The 25,311-nt window shown below is 46.5% G+C and overlaps 1 protein-coding gene across 1 annotated transcript; it reads left to right on the top strand.

Annotated features, from left to right (window-relative positions):
* Window positions 1-68: 68 nt before the first annotated feature.
* Window positions 69-25,082, top strand: CRISPLD2 (cysteine rich secretory protein LCCL domain containing 2). The gene is made up of 14 exons (XM_082489505.1): window positions 69-401; window positions 5,761-5,879; window positions 7,949-8,081; window positions 8,207-8,322; window positions 10,572-10,672; window positions 12,272-12,430; window positions 13,286-13,346; window positions 13,945-14,011; window positions 14,985-15,115; window positions 15,265-15,308; window positions 16,229-16,301; window positions 17,015-17,090; window positions 21,758-21,891; window positions 23,887-25,082. Exons 1-14 carry the CDS (start codon window positions 159-161, stop codon window positions 23,939-23,941), a joined length of 1,512 nt encoding a protein of 503 aa, XP_082345631.1. The 5' UTR covers window positions 69-158; the 3' UTR covers window positions 23,942-25,082.
* Window positions 25,083-25,311: the final 229 nt, after the last annotated feature.

A 25,311-nucleotide genomic window follows, 5' to 3' on the forward strand; every position in this document is an offset into this window, starting at 1 on the left:
CATCGTTGGGGGACATCCATGCTGAGAGCTTCTCTGGCACTGCTCTGACTGCCTGTTTCTCCCCAAAATCCAGAACCGACGCTGAGCCTCAGGGAGTCCCCGCAAGAAAATCTACCGCTGTCTTCATCTCTGCTTCTGCTGGCTGTAGAGGAGGAGGCATGAATCCTGCTCTGCCTTGGATCCTTCCTCTTGGATGTGTACTGCTCCTGACAAAGGCAGCCGAGTGCTTTATCTTACCCAACTCGAGTCACCTGGAGAGCATTTTGAGTAAATATCAGGATGGGGAAACTCACTCCAGATCCAAGAGAGCCATTTTATCCTCGGACAGACAGGAGATATTGATGCTCCACAATAAATTGAGAGGTCAAGTGTACCCAGTGGCCTCTAATATGGAATACATGGTGAGTCAATCTCTTGATACCTAACTTTATGACTACTTTTTTTTTTTTTAAAAAACTTTATTTGAATTTTCCTTAGAGTGCAAGAGGTGTAGCAAATTTCCTCTAAAGTAAGTTTTTCTCAAGAGGTTTCCTGCAGCCGTTTCATTCCAGAGTACTTTAGATCATTGGACTGTTTTGGTTGGAAAGGGCCGCTAATGGGTCATCGAGTCCATCCGCTGCATAGTGTCAGGACTGGTTCCATTATTCATAAACTAGCATCTGGCCCAGCCCTGGACGCATCTCCAGTGATGGCAATTCCACAGCCTGCCTCAGCAGGTTCTTCCATTACCTTAATGTCATAAAAGCATCAAACTTTCCCTAGTGTTTAACCCACATTCTCCCTGTGAAAGCTTTCAGACCGTTGTGACTCGTCTTTTGGGATGGCACAGTCTGCCCAGAGAAACCTCTGGTGGTCTTTGGGTTGCCATCAGCTATCACCCAGCACTGGAGGTAGCATCTGCCCTTTTATCATACGTTGATCACCGGAAATTATCAATGTGAGCCAAGCATCCATGATGCTGCTGGGAATCTGCTCAGCACCTTAGAGAAACAAGGCTGGAGGAATGTGGCTCCATCTGCAAAGAAATTCAGTCCCCAGAATTAGCTGCAAAATCTCTGGGAGTTCGTGGATGGATGGGTCAGCGCTATTGGCTTTTCGTAGTTCAAGAAACCAAAATAAAAGTTTGGTCAATGTATTCTCCCACTTCAGAGGGAGAACTTAAAAGTATGAGTATTAAATATGCCTTTACCATCAACAATTCAGATGAATAGTTTTTCTTCACCTGATGCCAGAGACCCTACTTTGAGCTATTTTGGACATGCCACCAAAGTATTATGGGGCCAGAAAATGATGTAGGCAAATAATTTTTTTTTTTTTAATGCTTTTTCCCAATGTGCAAATATAGTTATGACCGAAACTAGCCTGACTTCAACTGTGCGCTCCTGCTGACAGATTAAACAATTAATGATTTGTTAAGACCATGTTTAAAAGGGTAAAAGAAATAGTATGCTAAATGTAACGTAAAGTTGTTTGCCAGCTGTGCTGAAATGAGTGCTGCAAATGGAAAATCCTGCCTTTTGTGGCTGTAGGGAAAAGGAAAAGAGAAGGGAGAGCAGAGGACCGTAAGGAAGCGCAGCTGCCCATCAGCCGGTCCCCATCAGCATTCACACCGTGGGCCTTTCATCCCGCTTTTGTCAGAAATCGCACGCCTCTCTAAGAGCCGGTGCGTTGTACCTCTCTTCCTCAGCGGGCTCTCAGGTTCTCCTGCAGGCGAGGTACCGCCAGAGCAGAGGTGACCTGATTGATTTCCAGAAAGTAAGCGCAAAGCACGAGAAAGCCCAATGTGTTTTGGTTGGCTTTGAGGATCTGAGAGGGCTGCCCTTGCGGAGTGTCCGCCGGCCCACTGCTGTTTACGCTTGCAGCGTGGTTGCGCTTTGGTGTTTGCCTTTGCTCAGGGTGCTTTTCTAGTGGTTTTTATGGGCGATTGAGGGTAAATGAAAGGGCCTTATGTGCTGTGAAGAAAGAAGCTGAGTATAAGATGGTGCTACTTGGAAAGGCTATAATCAGTCTTTCATGTCTTCGTGTTTACCCAATATTACTTGGAAATGCCGCGTGTATTCTGAATGTGAATTTCACTTTAATCCTTTGTTCCGTGTAGGACATTTCTCATTTGGACTCATTTAAGAGGATGGTCTGTCTTTAGTACCGTAGATAAGCGTCACAGGCGGCAGCGTGGTGCTAATTTGCAGATAAGTAGGTAGAACTTGTTCTTGCCCATCCGCCTCCAAACCTGCCTTGTGAAAGTCCTTTCTCCCAGCTCCATATCTGACATATTTAAGTGATCTAAAGTGGTGAGGGGAGCTAATGTGTTCCAGGAAAGGGACATATTCATCTACTACAGGATGGACTTTAGTCGGTGGAGGCTGTTAATAAGAAAGCAATAACGCAGTGAGTTCCATGGCTTATCTGGAGATCAAAAGAATTATATACATATGGGATAAAGGTAAAGTGGAGTGAAGAAATGAAGAAAAAACCAGTTTTGCTGCTGGGTTTGTATAATTAATAGAAAGCTAGCGCAGGTCTTCGGTGTTAATGGAAAATGAGTGAGCAGTGCACGTCTCCCTGGTGAAGTTGGTCAAATACAGAATTGCCCTAACCATATAAGAGCTTTGAGCGACGTTTTCATTGTGCGTTTGGACTTTATAACCGCAGTCGCAGTCGTGGATGGGCGCCAAGACCAAAACAAACTCCTTGTTAATGAAGCCAGAGGGAAAAGGACGTATTAGTTCCTAAGACATCTTGACCTTTAAGATGGCTTAGTCAGATGGCTTTCAGCAGTGATGAGAGGCAGAAATCTTTCCTCTTGCGGAGGCCTCAAAGACAGCTGGATAAAACAAAATTGTTCTCGGTACAGACTGCCGGAAGGACAACAGTTTGTTTTCATGTGTAGGGTATCCAACCTGCCTCTAAAGTGTAGGGTGGTGGCTTTCCTTGTCAGGATGGGATAGTATTTCTGTCTGGGTTAGCAAAGCGCATCCAAACTTCTGCCAGTACATGGCAGTCCTGGACTCTCATGCCACTTTAAAAAGTAAATTGCCATTATTGCAAAAAGTCTAAGCTGGGGATCAAAATGAGAGAGTAACCTGGTCACTACAACTCAGGTGCCTAGGGTTAGGTTTACAAACTAGTTAGGCTGAGTAAATGGACTCTTTGTGGGGTATACTCTTACTGAATCTAAACCTGCAAATTGTAGTATAGTGTGTGTATGCCACGCATGTATTCAACATGTACAGTGAATACCGTACTTTGAAAGGCCGTTACAAATTTGTAGGAGTGAAAAAAGAGAGTGTATGTGCTATATCACTTGGCATTGCGCATGCCCGAAGGCCTCTCAATCTCTGCTCGAGAAGGAAACTGAGCGCAGACGTACACTGCCCCTCTGGCTGCAGTAGTCTTCCTAGATACTGCTTTGAATATTGGCATAAAGAATTCTTGCAAGCGTAGCTGGGAAAGTCTGAAATCTATTTTTTTGATATGTTTATTGCTCTGAAATAATTCCAGTCTCCTGACCGCATTCACGTCTGAGAAGCAAGAGGCAAATAACTGCTCTAATTTAAATGGGATGGCTTTGTAATCTGACGCCCACAGAAATGAGCTTCTCTACTCATCAAGCACAAAGCCATGCAAAGACGTAGCTCATTCCCAATTGCCTGTTGAGTATCTTTTGTCCAAGTTCATTTATTTTATCCGTAGGCATCAAAGGAAGATGTAACGCATGTGTTCACATCAATTTCCATTTAATGGCCTATTGCTCATAACGTCTCTGCATTAAATTAGGAGATCTGGAATGCCTCCGCCTTTGAGGCTGCGGGGAATAATGCTCTGCTAGAAAGTCTGGAGCACTAGCAGCGCGTAACGTCTTGGGAGAGATTCTGTGGCTTACGTGTTGGATGGGAAGGCGGATTGTGGCTGGTCATTGCCTGGTGCAGAAAGTGGGAGACCACAAAAAGCTGTGTGTCTAGGCACAATTGCAGTAGTCTGCTTGAACAGAGGTTTGGAAACGTGTGTGTGGTGGGTCAGATCCCATACACCTTCAAGGAGCTGGAGGGCTGAAACGGAAAACGGTTTTATTCCCTCTGTCAGAGCTGTGTCCGCACGGGGTTTTGCAGACTGACACGAATTTGCTTGGCCCCTGGTCAGTTCAAAGCCAAGCTAATGAGCTCAGAGCAGCTCTGGGATATTGTTGGAATTTGGGTTGCTGAGCGTGCTTAATGATAAGCTGTTCTGAGGTCTGCGCTGTTAGCTCAGTTAGATGAGCTCATGTTTGCCTTACGAAGATAGCGTAGACACACCAAGTTCCAAGAGACACTGCGTTTTCCTGTCGTCTTAGCCAGGGACATGCGGTCCCTCCCCATCCCAGTTGTTACTGCCTGAGACTGTGTTCAGCTACTTACTCGGAACGAGTGCTTGATGTTTTTTAAATGTGTTTGAGAGACTAAATGCCCTCCAATCCTCCAAATGAGCTCTGATGGGTCCTTTGATATGAGATCAGGAGTTGCTTTTCTTCTGGAGAGGACGGGACTTGGAAAGAGCAGCTGGTTGTGATGGTAAATGTCCAAAGAGGACATAATCTCGCACTGGCACATGAATGGACTGGAGAAACAGTACAAGACCTCTCTTCCCTTTGGTTTTATTTGTAGGAATGTGCGGTAATAATTTAATCCCAACGAATTATCCTCTAAGGACTGTTCTGAATAGACCAGCTGTCGGTAATTACACAATGAATTCAGGGCACTGTCTACTGGGTCCAGCAAGTCTGGCCTTTACAACAAATACAGTCCTGGGCAGCGGAGCCAACGAAGCCTGCTTTCCGATTTGCCTTTGTATCGCGTTTGAGCTCTTGTTCGGCTTACAGCTGGGTGATATTCAGCGAGGACTGATCTCGCGCCAATGTCCTTCCCTCAGTGGGAACAGGGATGGGATTTGTCACTTCTAACCTGATGCCTGTTTCAGGTATTAGCCTAACAGCTCTGGGACTTTGCCACCTCTGTCAAATTTGGCTGGATCTGTTGGTGGACTCAGCAGTTATTCTGAAAGAAGGGAAGGTGGGACCAGGAGACTGAGACCCACACCCCTGTCTCAAGAGGTTGGGACAAAAATCTCCAGGTTTGTTGGTAGGGAACGGCAGGAGCACATCCACTGTTGGAGTCCCCCTTGATGGGAAAGCCATTGGAGTCCCCCTTGATGGGAAAGCCAGGAAATGCCCTGATATTGAGGACAATGGATGGAAAATCATGCTGCAGCTACATCAGAGCACTGACTGCATGTTAGAAGCCCTGCAGATCTCAGAAACAGGTGTCATGAAGAAGTGTTGGGATCTCCATCCTTGATGGTTTTGGTGGTTTTGTTTTGGTGGGGTTTTTTTTTTTTTTTTTTTTTTTTTTTTTAACAGATTAGAAAAACATCTGTCAAGAATGCCTTGTGTTTTAGGGTGGATAGTCCAGATGTGTTCTTGAGGTCTTCGCAGGTGTGTTTTCTGCTCACCTATGCAAAGCACGTCCTAAGAAGCATGGCATCAAGCAGGAGAAATAATAGACCCTTTAGTGCCCTGCATTTCCATGGCAGGGGGACATCTCGAGAAACTTGCTTTTAGGTCAGGGCACATCGTTAAAATGTGCCGCCTTCACAAGGACAGGCCAGACACTGGGGGGTGAGCTGTAGTTTAGTCTTTCTCCACTAACTACTGTTGGCTGAGTCTCTTGATCCAATAAGCTTGAGATGACGAATTGACCTGTTCTTTTCTCTCCCCACGCCCTGAAGACCTGGGATGATGAGCTGGAAAGATCAGCCCATGCTTGGGCTCAGCAGTGCATCTGGGACCACGGGCCTAGTCCCCTCATCAGGTCAATTGGACAGAACTTGGCGGTTCACTGGGGCAGGTAAGAGTTGGGGTGCTACAAACTCATGGCAAAGAGCAATTTATGGATCCTCCTTTAGAGCCAGTTGGAAAGGGTTGCCTTGTTGATGCTTAGTAAAGCACTGGGGAGATGGAGAAAAGCTGAGGATCATTAATTGCTGTTGCTTTGGTGAAATGGTTACAGTGGCGACATCTGCAGCCGCCTTCAGCTGACTTTGCCCAGCAAACCACCACCGATGTGGGTTACTCCATTTATCTGTATCTCTGGGTAAGGCGGCTGTAATGTGCTTAAGGTGACTTTTACTCCTTAAGGAGAACAGCTGCAGAAGCTGTAACCTTTGCTGCTAAATCTGCTGGTTTGGGGGGGTTTCTAGCACCATGCTGAGAACTGGCTGAAAGCTGAAGTTTCTCAGGAGCAATGTCTGGACTCAGCCGCTGGTTCAGATCTATTTCCCATAAATATTTATCCAGTTGTGAATTTCCCTTTACTGAAACCACTTTGCAGGAGTTCTTCTTTTCAACTTCCTGGGGAAGGTTTTTAACCTCGAGTTGTTATCCCAGCTAGGAAAGCTGACGTTAAGGCTTCCGAACGGATTTGCTTCTCCATCTCACAGTGAAATTTGTTTATCGTTAAGCCCCTATCGTTAAGCCTGTTATAGCTTAAGTCTGCTTTGTACCGCAAACATTTTGTACGTGCGCAGGAGCGCTAATGGGTGGAAATGCAGTTATGCTTGTTGTAAATCAGGTAGAACTTGGTTGAAAGCAATGGAAAATTGCTGGTGTGAAATTGGCCCGATATAAAAATAGGGCCTGTTTTTGTTGGCAGAATTAAATAATGATTGGAAAGTAGAGTGGTTAATCCATTGGAAACAAAGTCAAAAGATTGGGCTGTTCTTGGCTCTCCTACAAGCGTTCAAGATGGCCACGGGTTAGTGATGGAGGTAGATCCGATCTCGCTCCCTTCGCAGTCACTGAGAGGAAAAAGAAATGAGATTTATCTCAGTTTTTTCAGGAACGGGCCATAACTTGATTGCCTCAATTTCCTCTCCTGTAAAATAGGATTCGGAAAGTATTCACTTAATGACATCATGAGATTAATGTTTTTAAAATACTTCTAATGAATGATTTTTAAGGAAGAGCTGGCTGAAAGAACAAACTCCAGTTGGTAATGATATCATTTGTATTCCTGGCCGCTTGCTCCATGCGAGCTGTTGAAAGCAATAAAAAGTGGTGGGTTTGAAGCGCTGCTCTGCTTTGACGCCGAGCCGGCGGACTGCGCTGTTTGCTCGCTGTGTGCGTAGCACGCAAAATGCGCCTGAGTTTCTCTAGACGGTTTTAAGGCCGTTCGCGTTCCCCTGAACAGCACAAGTAGGATCAGTGTGGAGCATCACAGGCTGCAGTACGTGGCGCGCGGTTTGGACAAAGTCCACGCAGCGCACGCCGGGGGTGGGGGTTGGTGTAGGGGGAAACTGCTGCAATAAAAGGTGGTGCGGGCGTGCAGGGCACCAACCGTCCTGCGCCAGCTCTTGGTGCGATGCGAGTGTGAAAAAGCCCCACTCGGCGTCAAAGGTCTCACAGTGTGAACTGCTAGCGTACCTCCAGATTTAGCACGTTGCCTGGTGGTGAAATAGGTACACGATGGCTTTGGGTTTAAGATGTTTGGCAAACCTTAACTTCTGTTTGCTTTCAAAATACAACTTTCCGCCAAACTAGAAGTTTTTTTTGTAGTTGTGTGGAAAAGTCAGGAGGACATTTCAGGTCAGTGGCACTTGAAGAGCATGTCAAACCTATAAATAATACAGAAACTCAGACCGGGCTGTGAATCTTAGGGGGGGGGGGGGGGAAATTATCTTTAACATTTTAAATTAGACTCCCCCCCCCCCCCCCCCCCCCGATCATTAGACCATATTACTGTTTTTTTTTTTAAGCAGCACCTTCTCAATGAATGGAGCTTGCCTTAAGAAACTTGTATATAAAAATTAGCCAAACTTGTATTGAGAAATCTGAACTTACAATGTGGCAGGAGGCTACAGGTATTGTTTGCAAACTTCTACCGGAACTTTGTGGTTTTAACTGTCTTTGCTCCTGCAGGTATCGGTCTCCAGCTTTCCACGTCCAGTCTTGGTATGATGAAGTTAAAGACTACACGTACCCGTATCCTCATGAGTGCAACCCGTGGTGCCCGGAGAAATGCACTGGCTCTATGTGCACGCATTACACCCAGGTAAAGGAGACGAAGAGCTTTTGGACCCACACCCTCTGCGTCCCCTCCACGTCCCAGCTGTCACTGCGACGTGTGCCCGCAGCGGGGTGGTTTGCTTATTTCCCATACCTGCCTTGCACTTGCAGATAGTCTGGGCCACGACGAACAAGATCGGCTGTGCCGTGAACGTCTGCAAGCAGATGAACGTCTGGGGAGAGATCTGGGAGAACGCCGTCTACCTGGTCTGCAACTACTCGCCGAAGTAAGGCAGATGAGCTGGGCTCCCGCCGGCTTTTCCTAAAACTGGCAGGTTGCTTAACGAGCCCGGGATCTGGGGAAGGGATTTCAGGCAGTCTAGACTGGTGGTTGTGGCTTTAAATTTTCTCTTTAGACGGCAGCGCGGGGCTGGTTCAAGACTTTGCCTGGAAAACTGAATGAGGGGCCGGGGCCAGGCTGGAGCTTTGATGTTCCTGCCATGGGAAGGAGGAGCAGGAGATGGCCAGGACGGAGCTGGCGTGCGCTGCCAAGCGAGGCTTGCTCTCTCTCTGCTGCTCGGAGCTTGGGAGGGGATGGGGCGGTGATTAACGCCGCTCCAGCAGCGGCCTCTGTACCCGGCCGGGTAGGCTCTGCTGTATCATGACACATTTTCGCCGCTTTTCCTGCAAAATCTGCTGGTTTAACCACACCGCTGCTTCGTGCAAAGCCAGCCCTGCGGCCGTCGCTGGTGGAAGAGAAGCGAGCCGGGGCCCGCTGCGAGGAGCTGCGAAGAGACAAATCCCAGAGCTGATGAGCTCCCCGTGGCTTAAAAAAAAAAAAAAAGTGAAACAGCTAAATCTCGACTGATGCAGCTAACTTGATGGCTTGATTAAATTTCAAAATGAAAATCACATTTCTTGACTACTACCTCCAGGAGAATTTCCTCCCCGGCAATGGCAATTAGTATTTTCTGCTTTAATGGCTAATAGGAGAAACATTCCTGCTCTGAGTTGGTGATTTAAATCTCAGCAACAAAATGAAACAGGGAAATCACTATATTCGAATGGAGCGGTTTGGAGAGCATCTGACCTCTGGAGATCACAGGGCAGAATAACACAGAGAAATAAGACGTGCGGGTAGAGAGCCGGCAGCTCATAGCACCGTCCAGGCAGAGCCCCGTGGGTTGTCGAAGCCCCTCGCCCCACATTAGCTGCAGAGCACGTCATGCTTGTGGTTTGGTGGGATTTAATAACCTGCTCCTCATACGGGATCGCACCAGCTCCCGTGGAGCTCCCGCGGCGGGCTGGGCTATTTGCACATCATCCGTTCAGGGCTGCTGGATGGAAAAATACTCTATTTCTGTAGCTTCTACTTAATCTTTTCTCTCTGGCATCCGTGCGCATTGTCCTCATCTAGCCTTATAGGTGGAGACAGCTGAAAGAGCAATAACCCAAGGGCTGAACTCCGGCTCCTTCACCGTTCTCAGCCCCTAACGTTTGCAGTGCAGAGTGCCCCAAAGGGCTTTTCTTTCTGGGTAGTTTCTTGAGGAAAATGCAGTAATCCATTGATTTACTTCTGTTTACATAATATCGCAGTATTTATATTGGAGTTTAATGTAAAAGCGATATTGCACGCAATTTATTTAAGTAAACCCCTAAAAACGTCATCTTGGAGGTGAAATGAGGAGGCGCGTTTTTCTTACAAGGCCTTCCTGGGCCGGTGGTTTAGTCTTTGCGTCCCGCTCTGGGCCAAGACGATGTTTCCACAGCCTCAGAGGCAAAACTGGGGACTTGAGGACGGGCAGGTCGGGTGAGTGCTGCTCTGGTTCCCAGATGATCTGGCGTGAGGGTCTGTGTCTTTCTGGTGGGGTTTTTTTCTGTTTGGAAATGGTTCCAGATGGAAAACGGAGCAGCTTTGAAACGGTAAGGGCCGCTCTCCAGCCGGGCCCATGCAGCTGCCTGGGGGTGTTGCAGAAAATGGTGGGAGACTCGTGGCTCTGATGAACAACAGAGAAGAAGGCAAACGTCGGGCAAATGTAGGCAGCAGACAGGCAGCCCCTGAGCCTGCTGAGCTGTCGCTGGAGGACAACGGGCAGCACGGGGATGGAAAGAGTGGGGACAAGCCATCTTTTCCCTATGTCCCCAATGACAAGTGATAGGACGAGAGGAAACGGGTTCAAGTTATGCCAGGCGAGGTTTAGATTGGATATTAGGAAAAACTTTTTTCGCTGAAAGGGTTGTTAAACTTTGGAATAGGCTGCCCTGGGAGGTGGTGGATTCACCATCGCTGGAGGTGTTTAAAAAAAGGGGCAGATGTGGTACCTGGGGACGTGGTTGAGAAGTGGTTTTTGTCAGGGTAGGTTAATGGTTGGACTTGATGATCTTAAAGGTCCCTTCCAACCTCGGCGATTCTATGATTCTATGATGAGCATAGCAGAAACACCCGTTTTCCCCACTCCCTTAGTGCCAGGCGGTCTCGGGGGCTTGGGTGGGTATTTGGGTGTCTGATGGGTGCGCGTCGCTCCTGTGCTTGCAGGGGCAACTGGATCGGAGAAGCCCCCTACAAGACTGGCCGCCCCTGCTCCGAGTGCCCGCCGAGCTACGGAGGAAGCTGCCAGAACAACCTCTGCTACAAAGGTACATGGGGGGGGGCCTTGGGACACCCCCCTGGCTGGGGGAAAAGGCTGGAGCAAACTTTTGCCTGGAAACTTTTAATTAGAGGCAGCCGCAGCTTTGTGCACCTTTTAATTAGCCATCCCTAATATTGCGACATCACGACACGTGGCAAATCAGTGGCCGCTGCTGAAACCGAAAAGCCCTGAACTGCTTAAAATTTGGAGTTCAGGTTCAGCGCATTTTTCCCCCGTGAAAATGAGAGGGAGCGCTGGGATGGGGGGAAGCTGCTCTGGGCTTACATGGGTTTGGTTTGGGAGCTCCGGCAGGATTTTGCGCGCTGGCAAGCTGCGGGCAGGAGCGATCCCGTCCTCGCGGGGTTTGTTTGGGAAGGGAATGTTCTCCGGCGCTTACCAGAGGCGATGTGGGTGGGCAGAGCTTGGCCGCCTGCCCCGCTCCTTCGGGGGCCAGGGACGGAGCGTTTCCCTCTCTCCCCACCTTGGTTTTCACGGCTGAAAAATGAATAGAGCGATTCGTGTCTCTGGGAGGAGAGGAGGGGATCGTGGACGGTTTTTCCTGACCTGTGGAGTTTCTCGGAATAGAGGTCAATAGAGTGAAAAATATTATTAACGCTGAAACCTCCAGTGAAGCCGTGCTGTCCCCGCAGCGCGCAGGATTTTCTGGGGTCATGCATTGAGGGCATATTTCTCCTCCCATGTGTTTTGCTTCCCAAAGACCTGGGCTCTTGGAAACGGGCAGGTTCCCTGGACGCTTGCCCAAAGCAGAGGCTTATTTTGCTGAGACGTTGCATTTATCATATTTACCCCGGGGCTGCGTGTCCGAGGGAGGTCCCCGGGGTGCAGGAGGGCTGCAGCGGGGACGGAGGAGGGGATGCCCCAGTGGTAGAAAGCCCTCTCAGAGCCACCATCCATCACCCCTTTGTTTGCACCGTTCCTCTCCTCATCGCCGAGGACGAGGGCGGCGCAGGGTTGCAGGTAGGACTGGCCAAGCGGAATGAATTTCGCTGGCGCCCTTTCCAAAATCCCTTTGCCCGGCTGCAACAGTAGGCAGCTTGTTCTCCATCGAAGGGCAAAGCGAGGGATGAACCCGCCGCAGGCGCTGGAACCCGGATCGCGCTGTAGCAGGACCTGTGCTTTACCGGAGGATGGGCTGAAGCCACGCTGGTGGGGTGGTTTGGAGAAGCAAACCCAGGTGGGAGGAGAAAAGGTTTCAGCCGCCTTCCCAAATACTAGGGCCCTCTTTTTGTGCGACCTTCAGAAAATTTGTGTTTTCCTCCGGAGAGAAAGAACTGTATGGGGACAAAGAAGAAATATCAGCACGCTTTTTCACTAATTAGTGGGAGATTCATTCAAACCTTTATGTAAGATGCTCTAACCGCCACTTTGTGTGCAGAGGAGCTGGAGAGGAGCAGATCTTCCCTCCTGGTGCTGCACCTGCCCTGGCAATAGCCCTACGCTGCCTTTAATGGGCATTTTTGAGTTTCCAACTACTTAAAAGCGGATTCTCATCAAACTCAATCGCCTCCCTTAAAATATGAACCGGCCTGACTTCCCCATCGATGCGAACACGCTGTAATTATTTTTAACCTCCTCTTCTAACAAGATTACCGTTACGAAGATCCCGTCATCGTGGAGACGGATGAGACTAACGAAGTGGAGATTTCACAGGTCGCAGAGCAAACGCCGGTGCGGTTCTACCCTCCGGAAAGCAAGCCCAGCAAACCCAGCAAGCCCAAGAAAATCATCCCAGACTCCTACATGAGTAAGGCAGCCTCTTTCTTTTTCAGCTCCTATAAGTTTTAAAGTACCTCTAATGGGAAAAGGTGTTGAAAGCGATGAGGAGGCTCGAGGGAAAAATAACTGGGAGGATGTTTGAGCGGAGGGGGGAGGTAATCTGTGCGAAAATTCACGGTTAATTATAGCAGAAGCCTGCCAGAAGCGGGGAGCAAAGCTTTCAAAAGCCACTCGTGCCTTCTGCACGTCAATCCGCAGTGGTTATTTGTTCTTTTAAGCCGTCTCAAGGAAGTATCAATGAACCAAAGGTCCCCCAATCAGTAATCAGTTTAGGATATAATGGGTTTATTTCCCATTTAAAATAGTCTAAACTCAGCAGTTACCCCCTTTGCAGCTTTTTTTTGTTTGTTTGTTTGTTTGCTTGGGTTTTTTTTTTTATTAGTTTCCTTTTTATTTCTTGCTTGGGAAGATTTCTGAAGTTATTCGTGGATCTGGTAGTACTTCCTCAGTTGTTCTCTAATCGTTGTTAATTAAAAGAGACTTATTGTGAAAACAGGGTGAGGCAAGCCAACACATCCTTTTCAAGTTTATCTACCAGCATCTTGAGAGTCTGTAATTAACTGGAGAATGAGAGCTCTGGCTGCAGACCTCAAAGCCTTCAGCTGTCAGATGTTTCTTCCTTGCTAATATTTCCAAAGACACCTGTCTCGGGTGGACGGCTGAAGAGGCACGAACTGCTCCAGGCTGGTTGGTCTGTGATAAGATTTTATCTCGCTGCACCAAAGACCTCCAGGAAAGTTGCATGGTGGTTGCTCATCTCCGTAGCTTCAGAGCAGGCTCTTTCCTTTTAAAATTATTTATTTGTTTTATTTTTTCTCCCCAGCGCAAGTCATTACCTGTGAAACCAAGATGAGAGACAAATGCAGAGGGTCAACGTGCAACAGGTAGCATTTTATTGATACCTCTTAAAGTGCTGCAGGGGAAAAAAGCGGCCTCAAAATTGTCCAGTTCTTGCAAATAGAGGATACTATGTATTTTTTTTGTGACTGTCTAGGTAGAACTCTTTTTAAAAAAAACCCTTAATTTCTCTTAATACAAAGCCTTCAGCCAAGCCTAGCAATAAGGTGACTCAGTTTATTTTACTCGGCCATGATGACCCGCAGTTTCAGGTGTCCAAGATCGTTTAATGAATTTTGGCAGAGTCATTTTGGAGCCTTTTTCATGCATTCCATCGCTGTCCAAGCCAGACCAATAATTCATGACTTGTCCCATCCCAGCCAGTCAAGAACTTCTGGTTAAGGTTTCTGCAAAGAACGGGACAGTTTATCACTTGGAGAAAAACCAAATCCACAGAATCTAAATATTGGTCGGGCTTTTAAGAAGGGTGGAGAAACTGTTTTAAAAAGTAGCTATTTTGCAACCTTGTTTTTAAATGGAAGAGTTACGTGAAATGAATGGAATGACTATTAAATGAAATAGAGCCAAAGTCTGTTTTTCTTGAATTGTTTTTTCGCCACCCTCAAAGATATATATCTTTACTAGGTATTTGTGCCCAGCTGGCTGCTTGTACAGTAAGGGAAAGATCTTTGGAACATTTTATTACGAGAGTGTAAGTACCTTTTAATAGCTCATAGGTGTAATTTGTGGGGAGTGAGCGGTAATAACAGAAATGGGAAATGCCAACAATTCTAGTGTAATTCGGCTTTTCGTGTTCTCCAGTTGGGGTGCTGTAAAATGGTGCTAAGAAAGATTATCTGTATTTTCCTCATCTTGGTGACTGAGAAGAAGCAGCAGTCTGGAAAGGCAAAGTTATTCCAGACGTGATTTTATCATGGATGCCCTTACTGTGCGATGAAACCCATGGAAAGCGCGGGATGGGGTTCCATAGACAGCTCTTACAAAGATCTCTTCTTTGGAGTGGGCAGCTGTCATGCTAAACAGAAACTTTATATGAAAAACACTGCTAAGTGTTGTAACTAAATAATATTTTGGATCTTGAATTAGCAAGATAGTTTATAAATAAAGCGTGGCACTGTTTCCCCATCAAAGCTACTTTTGGGGTGAAGAAAGGTTGCACGTAAAAAGGTTTTTGTGTGAAAGCATGTTTGCTTTCCCCTTTCTCACCGTTGGTGCATGACTGCATCGCCCCCGGTACATCTTTGCCCTGCAACTTCTGTGATTGCAGACAGTCGTCTCCTCCAAGTGGTTTCAGCAGAAATATTTTGGGTTTGAATATTTTGTTGAGAACTGGAAATATTTCATGCTGGCCGTTAATCTCCAATACTGCTTTTCTTCTAAATTGTATCTAAATGTATGGTTTTGTTGTTTAAAAAAAAAAAAGCTTGCCATTCAACCAGGCAGTGCTTGAAATAACAATAATAATAATAGTAATAAAAGAATAAGGCTGTGTTGGGAGAGTAAGATTTAACAACCAGATTCCAAAGAAATGTCCTCAGCTTATTTTCCATTTGGCACTTTGGTGGTGGTTTCATTTCTTCTTCATTTTTTGCCCAGCGGTTGGTCAGCGTTGCTCTGCGAATGACATTTATTTCACGCATTATTTGTATTTGTGCTCTTGTCAGTCATCAAGCATATGTCGTGCTGCAATTCATTACGGCATCCTGGACAATAAAGGAGGACTGGTGGATATCACGAGGAAGGGGAGGACACCGGCTTTTGTGAAGTCTACCAGGAACGGCGTGGAGTCTTTTAGGTATGACCTTCATGAAAAGGGTTTTTTTAATTCGCTTTAAATAGAGGCAGTGTTTGGTTGTGTTCGTTGCTTATATAGAGATCTAGATTTCAAATAATTCTAGCATGCTGATTTTTTTTAATAAATGGTTTTGTTTGCTTGTTTTGCAGGAAAAGTAAGCCTTCAAATGCGTTCATGGTTTCCAAAGTCACAAGTAAGTTTTAAAAGTTGAGAAGAAACCATTGTTGCTAAAGTTTTAAGAGATATTTGAAAACATCATTCCTTACCGTGCTCTTTTTCATTTTAAGTGGTCATGTCAAAGGGTTCAGTACCACAACTAAACCATAGAGTGGTGATGCATCACCAACTATGGGCACTTCCATCACCAACCACCTCATTTTTCTGTGGGGATCTAAGAGGAAGGTGCAGAAAAAGGTGCTAATGGGCCGTTTTCAGCAGCATCTCCTGGTGATGGATCACGGTCGGGTCCAAACAGCAGCTGCAGTGTCACAAGCTGCTGATAATAAAGTGATGGAAGATGAGCCATCCTTGTATGAAAGCCTCAGTATAGTGTGAACACGGTATTAGAAAAAAAAAAAAAAGTACTTAATATGATAGTGCAATAGTATAATGGAACATATAATACATACGAAATCAGTTTATAACAGTGAGTCATGTTTATGATGAGCATATAAAGAAATACTGTGGAGTTCTACTTTTTAGACAATTTCCATTTTCTGAATGTCTCTCAATAATTTCTCCTACATATAATCATCATTTTGATTAGATCCTCTTGAGCCACTTTCAGTCTAAACCAAAAGTGTCAGATTATTTGGACCCCACGTCTGGAGCTGCAGCAGAAACACACCTTCTTGTGGATTAGCTGCTTTTCTCTTTTGGAAGCTGTGACCTCTTTAAGGTCACATTGTGGTAGGGTGGCAGGATTTCTGCTGGAGAGCTGGTCAGCCCTCGCCTGGGCGCATCCTGCGGGCAAAGGAGCGAGCAGCTTTCCTCCCGGTGCCCGCGGCTGGAGGCGGGTCTCACCAGATGCGTTGCGTGACTCCGACCTGTGTTTTCTGCAGCTGCCTGAGCTATTAGCTCTAGTAATTTGCCTTTCCCCATTTATTTCCGCAGCGCAGACGCTGGATTGCTATACTACAGTCGCTGAGCTGTGCCAGTTCAAAAAGCCGGCGAGCCATTGCCCAAGGTGAGTGCGTGCCACGAGCAGCAGCCCGCTTCCCTTCTGCTGAAACCCGCTCCGCGCTGAGGGCGGGGGACGCTGGGGTGCTGAGGTCCCCACATCTGAGGGCTAACGGGGACGGAGCTGATTTTACCAGAGGAACCGGAGGAGGAGGAGGAGGGGGTTGGGAATGGCGCCTTTCCTCCTGCCGCTCTGCTTTTCTTGGTGTCGCGACAGAAAACTCCTGTTACGATTTCAGACCCTTTCAGTGACGTGTAAGTCAGGTGACACCATCCGGTTTCAGCACACCCCTACGTACGAGCGTGCAAATTCGCACTCTGCCTCGATTCTCCTGCACTCGCTATTTTTTGGATGCAGTTTTCCCTTCCGCCTTAAAACATGGAAGAAGTTTGTTCTAGAAAGCTGCTTTGTGCAGGTGTAAGTCATGGCAGGGCAGGGGGGCGCAAACGCGTGCAAAGAATGGCATGCACACCACTGTGCAAGAATACGGGTACCCCCTTTGGAAATGTCATAAAAAACCAATCCCTCTTTTACCAGTCTGAGCCCCTCTATTTGCAGTTCTGCGGTAACTCCCAAATGTCATCTGAGGGGAACAAATAATTAAATTCACTGTTGCCACCTGCAGACCAGATGCAGGCACTCGAAATCTCCCAAGAATGCAGCTTGCTTTCCTGTTGAGCCTTGATATAGAGAATAAATATGAATAAATTGTTTTCTAGGATTTATTGTCCAGCCCACTGTAAAGACGAGCCGTCGTACTGGGCACCAGTGTTCGGCACAAACGTTTATGCAGATGTGAGTACGGTCCTTTCCCTGATGACCCCATGTATCGCGATGTCTGTATCGCAGGTCGTGCTCTGCGATTTAGGGAAGAGAGTTGAACTCTGATGATTGCAAGGTGGGGAAGGGGTAGGTGGGGATGTAGGAAGAAGTAGCACCAACAAAGTGCAACGTCTACGACACGAGGTTGGGGTCAATGGGCTCGGGGAGCCCTTCTCTTCTCCGGCACTGATTTATTCTCATGGACTTGGGTAGGTCACTTAGCCGCTCTGTGCCTTAGGGGCTGCGGCTGTGACACCACGGCAGCCCTTGTCCGCCTTTGCGAAGGGTTTTGGGATCTACAGATCTTTTATTATATATTATCACACTATATACTTGCAAAAACAGGCCTTCTTCCCCCTCCCCTCTCCCCCTCTTTCTGGGAGCTGAACAGCATTTTTGAGCAGTCGGGACACAGCACAGAGCAGTGGAAAGAAAGCATGCGAGTTGGTTTTATTGGTTTGTTTTTTTAAACTCTGCTCATGGGGATGAGCAGAGACTTGATGCTAAAACTAGGCAAAGAGTCATTTTTTTGAAATCTCTTAATATTAGGCCTCTAAAAACTGGGTTTCAACGTTTTTTCCATTTGCGGGTGCCTCTTTTTTTTTTTCCTTTTTTCCATTTTTTTTTTTTTTTTCCCTGCCAGAGGTCGTGTTAAGAAATGCCAGCTCCCTGGCTGGTGCATAGGAAGGTGCTTTTTGAAGGTCTGGGGGAAGCAGTTGGCAGATTGTGGACCCCCAACTCGGGGTCACCATAGAGCTTTGCAGCCTCCTGAAGGGAAAAAAAAACATCCCGCAGAAATCAATCAATAATTTGGGGCAAGCAATTTTGAAAGCAATTTAAAAAAAAAAAAACAAAAAACAAAAAACAAAACAACAAACAAACAACAAACCAAACTGGTTTTTATTTTACTCGAGAACAAGTTTTTTGAAGGTAGAGCCGCACAAACAGGTTGGCCTAGGCTGGCTCACGTGCGCCGTACCTGCCTCTCTGCCTGCTCCGACCTGCAGGAAATGGGAAATAGTTTTTGCTCTTTTACTGGGGACAAAACTACCTCAGATTACCCGCAAACAGGGCCTGCGATTACAAAGGTATTAGGCGAGGACCAGCATCCCAGGCTGGCCTTGTTTCCCCCATTTGTACTGACGCAAAAGGATTAGTGTCCTTTAATGAATCGCAAGCTCCATTTCCTACCGAACCCCCCGGGTATTGTTTCATAAACGCGGACATGGACTGTGATTTGGGAGAAAAATAAAAGAGGAAAAAAAAAAAAAAAAAGTATTTGGCCACTTCCTAGAGGGTTTGGTTAACCTTTTTTCTGGACTACCGTACTAATAGGGTGATGTGGGTGTGATAAGGAAAGCATCTCGTTTTTTACGAGAGTGCGAGATCGGTAGCAAAGCGGGTGAAAGCAGCTGGGGAAAAAGGGGTTTGAGGCGGCTGTGGAACACGCCGCAAAGGGAGAGGTATTGATGCTGAGAAATGCTCCGGCTGGAAAGCTGACAAGAGAAACACGCGTGCCGCGCCGGGAAAGTTTGGGCAAAGGCTTTTCCCAGGGAGCAGGGGCTGTGCAGGATGCTCTCCAGGAGGGGATGCTGTGATTTAACCCAAGCCCGCGGCCGAGGAATAATTAAAGCGGGCAATGAGGTGGATGAGACAAGTGTTAGTCTTCTGGGGGGGCTCTTCGGCTTCAGGTCTAGAGTCATGGCCCTGGGGGGACTTGTGCCCCAACTGTGTCTTCTTAAATAAGTTATCTAAAAGAAAAAGAAGCATCTTGCCCTGCTTCCAGTCTGCGCTTCCCGCAGGGTGCCCTCTGGCCTTGTAGCACCTTCTCCAGAATGGCCATTTGCTAAATGCTGTGGCAGGGAAGGAGTTGATAGTCCAAGCTGTAATGACAAAAATGCTCGGCCGGTCTGGGTAACTGGACCTGATTCACTGTGCTTTTGGCCCGAGAGAGTGTTCACGTTTAGGTGATCCCAGGAAGGCATGTGAAAACTTGTTTTGCCATGAAGAATAAAGCTGTGACATGAAGAATTGGCGGTTTTTATAAAATAAGTCTGATTTTTATCCAGGCGGCGTAGGCGCCGCTCTCTCAGTTTGAGCTAAGGAATTTTTACCAACTTTAAAAGCATTCTGATAGGGTGGCTTTTTACTCGTCATTATAAAATTATCTTGGGTTACGTGTTTATTAGATTATCTCCTGGGTACTCCTGGTGGTTTAAAGCACAAAGAGATATTGGCAGCCTTTGCTTTAAAAAGCAGCGCCAGAGATTGTTCTTAGTGAAATTAGTAAGACTGTGGTACGGGGTCATAGAGGAGCCTTGAAATATTTGGAGTAAATAAATAAAATGCATGAAAATGTACTATGGGAAAAGTTCATGCCCAAATCCCAGGTCTTTCCACCGAATAGGATTACCTTTTGGGGAGCATGGCCTTGCTCCTGCATGCAGGGTTTGCAGATGGAAGCAGCACGTGGGGGCATGGGGGGACCTTATCCAGCATCCTTCCAGCGCTGAAACTAGTAGCGGGCACCAGAAAGTTTGTTGCCTCTTTTCCCTGGTGGCACAATGGGGGAAAACTTAACAAAAAATTCTATGCACACATGATTATGCCTTGGAAATAGAACTCGGCTCTTGCTGTTGTGGACAGGACCAGTTCTGGGGTGATGCTGGAGCTGTGGGAACACCCGGGGGTCCCTACCAAGGCTGTAAAAGAGCTTTTAAATTTCACAAGACGCTGTCACTTGTCACTCCGCCTGGCTCCTAACGTGACACAAGGGAAACCTGGCCCCATCCCTGCTCAGGAGCCCTATCCAACTAGGACAGAAGACAGTGTTCCACTCGAGATAAGGGCTGTTATCTGCAGTTGTGTGGGAATTAGTTGGAGGAGGATAGATCACCTATATAACAAGGCAGGCGTGTATCACCAGAGCAAACCGACTCGGGTGGCTCAGCCCTCAGGAGGCAGGAACTTAATGATTAAACCCGTCACACTAATGAGGAACTTATTGGGTGATGAAACTCATAGTCACAGACTATTGCTAATGGCCCACTATAAAAAAGTATTGTCATTTTACGGCGTAAGCCTCAGCATCCACTTTGTCAGGAAATACTCTCGGAGCATCCCAAGGGGCTACACCATGGAAAGCTGTTGCGGTGCCCATACAGCTGTCGTACTTCTGAATTTGAGAGGAAGGCCTTTAATCTCTTAATGTCTGGTTTTCCAAAAGCTCTGCAATCAATTCATCAAAGCGAAGCCCAGCCCGGGCTGGGCTACGGGAGGGCTGTAATCCAACAGAGCGATAAGGGGAGGTTTGGGGTAAGGCAATAACAAGCCTGTAGGTCAAAGCTTTGAGTAAGCAGCAGAACAGCAAGTCCTGGAAAAAAGCAGGCATGCCTTGAAAAGAACGTCTCCCAGTGGAGAGTGTTGCAAATTGATTCAGGACAGTTGAATTTTGTGAGCCAATTTTAGATTTACAGATTTCCCACCGCATGCTAGGGCGAATTTGCAGCATATCTTCCAAGCACGGCGTTCCCTTGCTCCCTTGACCATATATAGAAGCAAAATACCAAATTGGCACTCAAAACTCAGAGAGCTGCCAAGAGATAGGCCAACCAAAGTGATAAATATATAGGGGACGAGGCAAACCTCCCATATATGGCTACGAGAATGAAACAGCACGATCCGTATTGTACGTACACGACGGGAATGTTTGCCCTTGGCACTGGTTTTGTGGTACTTTGATTTTTAGCGATCAGGGAGTTTATGGGGTTGGGATTTTCACCTGCTGCAGTTCCTTCCCTGTGCAAAGCTGGTTTTTGCTTTCTGTTTTTCCAGCTTGCTGTATGTAAATCCTCTAGAGGGTTGATGGCCAAGTTTATACTACGCCTAAGCCTCCTCTGCTTTTGCTGTCTTTTCTGGATGCTTTGGGAGCTTAGTCATCAGTTGTTAGTGTTTTGTGTTCCTCCAGCTCTTCTGACCCTGCACATCTTGGAGAGCGGGAAGCAGCATGATTTGCAATAGGGAATCTTTAGTCTTTTCAGGAGCGTTAATCCCCCTCCTTATTCAGTGTTGTCTTCTAGGGCAACGCCTGTCCACAACCTACACCACTCAATGGGTGCAGCCCTTCTTGTTTTTTCCTAGAAAGAAGGATGTGAGCTGTCCTGGATAATTGGTGGTCATTTACCTTAATTCAGGAAAAGCGTCTGCTTTTCAAGCAACTGGGGGAATAAACTCTGCTGAGGTAGCTGGTCACTAGCAAAGAGTTTCACCGCAGAGGTGGGTCTGGTGCAGACCCAAGAGGAACTGGCTGGAAAGTTGTCCTCGATTCAGCTTTGGACCTGGGTAATCTCCCAGGTGCAGCTCCACCATAGGTAGGAGTGCTGGGAAGGCTGCTGGTCCTCTGCGGTGGTGGGGGATCTTCTTACAACCTGGTCTTATGACAGGCCTGCAAGATCTGGTCCATGACATCATTTATCCCTAGTCTGTCCATAAGAGGGACAGAATTGTTTCATAGCTTTTTCCCTCTTCCTTTTAATTTTTTTTTTTTATTTCCTGTTTCTTCTTGATGCTTATGGAGATGGTAAATCTCCACATACAAAATATACACAGTTGGTAAGTAAAAATAATTAAATGTTTTTCAGAGCTCCAGTATCTGCAAAACTGCAGTGCACGCAGGAGTCATTTCAGATGAAAGAGGTGGTTTTGTGGACGTGATGCCTGTAGAAAAGAAGAAAAGTTATGTTGGCTCCTTGAAGAATGGAGTCCAGTCTGAGAGGTGGGTTTTTTTCTTTGTACTTTCCTCTCATTCTCGACTGTGTGTTCAGTGGTGTGTCAAAGTCAGCGGGTATCAGCCAGAGAGGCTGGTGGATTCGAAATATGTGACTTAACAGTGTCACTGTGAATTTTGAGACGCCAACAAATAGAGCGTGTCGTCCTGCTCTTACTTTCCACAAGTGAGTAGCTGCTTTCAGATTGGTGTGAAAGGTATGGAATATCGCTAAGCCTTTTTTTTATTTTATTACAGTACGAATCCATATTAATACATTTCGCTCCGTGTGTTCAACACATTAAAAGATAAGCATGGGTATTTCTGCAGCTTTCAGCCTGGGTCGTGCTTTGAGGCTTAGAATTGGCATTCCCATTTGATTCTGGGGTGTGGGATGCATTTGTATTTGTTAACTCATGTCCTCTATTCTCTTTGAAAGAAGCATGAATAAATTAACCTCTTGAGAGATGATCAAACAGTTTTGGAAGATGGATTTGCCGCCCTTGTAACTTTTTTGCAGTTTCTTTTGGGCCAATCTTGCTGGTTTTGAAAATCAGTGCTTCCAAAGTCCTGCACCTCCAGATGATCGCAATGACAGAGTGGCAGCTCATTCAGTCCTTTCTAATTTGAAACTTCTCTTTCACTCTGGGATGTATTTTTTTAAGATATTAGTGTGATGATGGTACTGATTTCTCAGAGCTATCTTGGCAAATACAGAATTTCCCACTATTCGGGGGGGGGGGGGGAGGGGGAGTTTGGCCGTTCTTAACAAGGCTCTGTCTGTTCTATGTAGTTCCTCTTTTATAATTACCATAAGAAATCCAAACAGGTTTGCTATTTTTATTCTAATAATGGATATCCCAGAATGCTGTAGAGCACCTCAGAAAATAAAGACAGACTAAGAAAGCTATAAGCATTAAACATGACCTTCTTTAGTACAGATCTATCATGGTCAGTATTTTGTAATTGTGTGATTTGCAATTAGGTAAATTGGATTTAGGTGACAGACCTTTTTCTATAAGTTTTCTTCTCTCTCTGCCTTGCTTTTACTTACCTTTTATACTACCAGGCAACTTTTTACTTGGATGGCAATCTCTGCCCTAGCTAAGAATAAACTCTATTGCTAGCGGTGACATGCAATATGAGCACCAGGTGCTGATCTAGGAGGTGAGGGAAACCAAAGACATTCTGGCAGCAGGGATGAGCACGAAGGTTTGGGAAGTGTTATTTACACTCAGCAAGAAGGAGCACCTTCGTGCTGTGAGAAAATAGCTTTTCAAAGATTAAGGTGAAAACCTTACCCTTTGGGACACTGGAAATAACCTTTGGTAGAGAAACATACCCAAACAGGTAGGGGAAAAGGTTGCCTTTAAGATTTACCGAGTCTTTACCCTTGGCGGAAGGTTTATTTTGCGAGAATATGAAATTTTGCCTTTTTGCTGGTGTTGCGCAGCCCAGCGGGGCTGAGGAAATAAGGGCTGGGAGCAGAAAGAGCCCCTTGCCCCCCGTGCGCACAGCCACCCCCAGCAGCCGAAAATGAATACGTGTATTTATTGTCACTTCTTGTGTGCTGATTTGGCTGCTCCCATTGCCAGCGCCAGGAGACGGGCCACGTGGGCCCGGGAACCTGTCAGCCTCTTTGACAACTGTTGTTAGCAAAGCATGTTCCTCTTTACGCCCGAATCCCTGCGTAAGGGAGCACAGCGTTCCTTGGATAAAAGCTGGCGCTGTAAGAGAGGCTTTGGCTTCCCACCTCCTTGTGTTGGCATTAGCGCTGTAGATTGGGACGGAAAACATAAACCAAAGGTGAACTCGTGGATTTGTGCCTCTTTTTCATCCTTCATCTTTCTCCTGCTTGGGCCACGTCAGCACAGAGCCAGCGGGCTGAAGCAGTGCACCCCAAAGAAATTCAGAGTAAGCTGCAGGTTTGTCACGCTGTGGGTCCTGCAGTGCTTCATTACATGGTTATTTTTCTTTTTCTTTTTTTTTTTCTTTTTTCTCCAGCTTGAAGAATCCTTCAGATGGAAACGCGTTCCGGATTTTTGCTGTGAAGCAGTAAATTCCCAGGGAAGGTGCAGGTTTCTTTGGGAGAGCGCTCTGTTGATCTCCAGAGACAGGAAGGCTCCTCTGATGGCATCAGCTCTGACCGTACCCTCCTTGCCAATCTCTTTCAGGGAATTAAAAAAAAAAAAAAAAAAGAAAAGAAAAAAAAAAAAAGGCACCAGGTTCTGACTCAGCTGTTCGCATCTCATCGCACCCGTTCAGCGTTGTATCTTTTTGTTTCATGTGTTTGTTTCTCTAGGGGCATTCAGCAACGATAAACTGTTCTAACTTTCAATTTACGAGAGAGGTGTGCTACACAGAACGGCGGTGGCTCAATGTACAGCAGACATAGGGATCTCGGCCTGGCCCTGGGTGGCGTTTTTAGGGTGTGAAGCATCTACTGCGATGGGCATGAGGACGTGCACTGCTGAGCAGACTCAGAAGTGAGCGACTGTTCAGGCGCTGGACCATTCGAAAGGAGAAACTGTTCTAAAAGTTGCATCTTTGGGGGAGAGGCTGGGCTTTCATAGAGTGTTTTTGTGTATGTTTGATGTTTTCTGTGCAAAAGAAGAGAAAATTCGGTCATTTTCTACCGAAGCAGCGTGCATCAGCACTGCTGTGTAAGGCTGCTGGGGCATTGCGCTGGGCTGCGTGGTACGATGGTGTCACGTCTGGGGAGAGGACGTTCTTGTTGGCTGGACAATCGAGGCTTTTCGGGAACTGGAGTAGGGTGTGAAATGGTGGCAGAGATCCTCGCTGCAGGAAATGAGGCCACCAGATAATCCAAAACAGCAGGTTTAGTGTTTGCTGGTCAAACATAGGCAGGTATTTTGCAAGTCTGGCAACCTATGAGAAGTCAGTGAATGGGGGCTCCTGTGCTGGCACATCTCATGCTATACTACACGCCATTTCAAATAAAATTTCAGTTAAATGCAGTGTATTGTTTTATACAGCAGTGCTGGTTGTTTTATCTGTAGTAGTTAAGTAGTGACAAAGTTAATCTTATTTCTGCTAGGAATGGTTGCATCCATAGGAAGCATGTTCACGTCACCTTTGTGAAGCTCTCTGGGGTGTGTGCAGTTCTGAGACTTTAAAGATATGGCGTAAATTGGGGTAGATGAATTTTTCCTGTTCCATTTGTGACACCAACGGATCCCAACTTTCGGTGTAAATGTTGTACCCGTGAGCATTTGATATCCAGGATGGTACGGTTCGCAAAACCCATAGGCGTTGTAGTGATGTTGTTTCATGTTTTGTTATTCATGTCTCAACATGCATCCAAACGCATTTCAAAGCCAAAAGAAGAACCTAGCATCACCGGCTCTTTAAGGCAGGAGAGTATTCTCTGCTTATATTGGAAATGAATTTTTAGAATTGGTCTAAACA

This window comes from Vanellus vanellus, assembly GCF_965231255.1.
Source record: "Vanellus vanellus genome assembly, chromosome: 12".
In the NCBI taxonomy this organism is placed as follows: Eukaryota; Metazoa; Chordata; class Aves; order Charadriiformes; family Charadriidae; genus Vanellus; species Vanellus vanellus.

What these genes read in the sequence shown, in the direction of transcription:
- CRISPLD2 (XM_082489505.1), top strand. Translation starts at nt 159, where the DNA reads ATGAATCCTGCTCTGCCTTGGATCCTTCCTCTTGGATGTGTACTGCTC. An exon ending in CCGGCGAGCCATTGCCCAAG is followed by an intron (nt 16,302 to 17,014) that starts GTGAGTGCGTGC and finishes ATTGTTTTCTAG; the next exon opens with GATTTATTGTCCAGCCCACT. An exon ending in GCACAAACGTTTATGCAGAT is followed by an intron (nt 17,091 to 21,757) that starts GTGAGTACGGTC and finishes AATGTTTTTCAG; the next exon opens with AGCTCCAGTATCTGCAAAAC.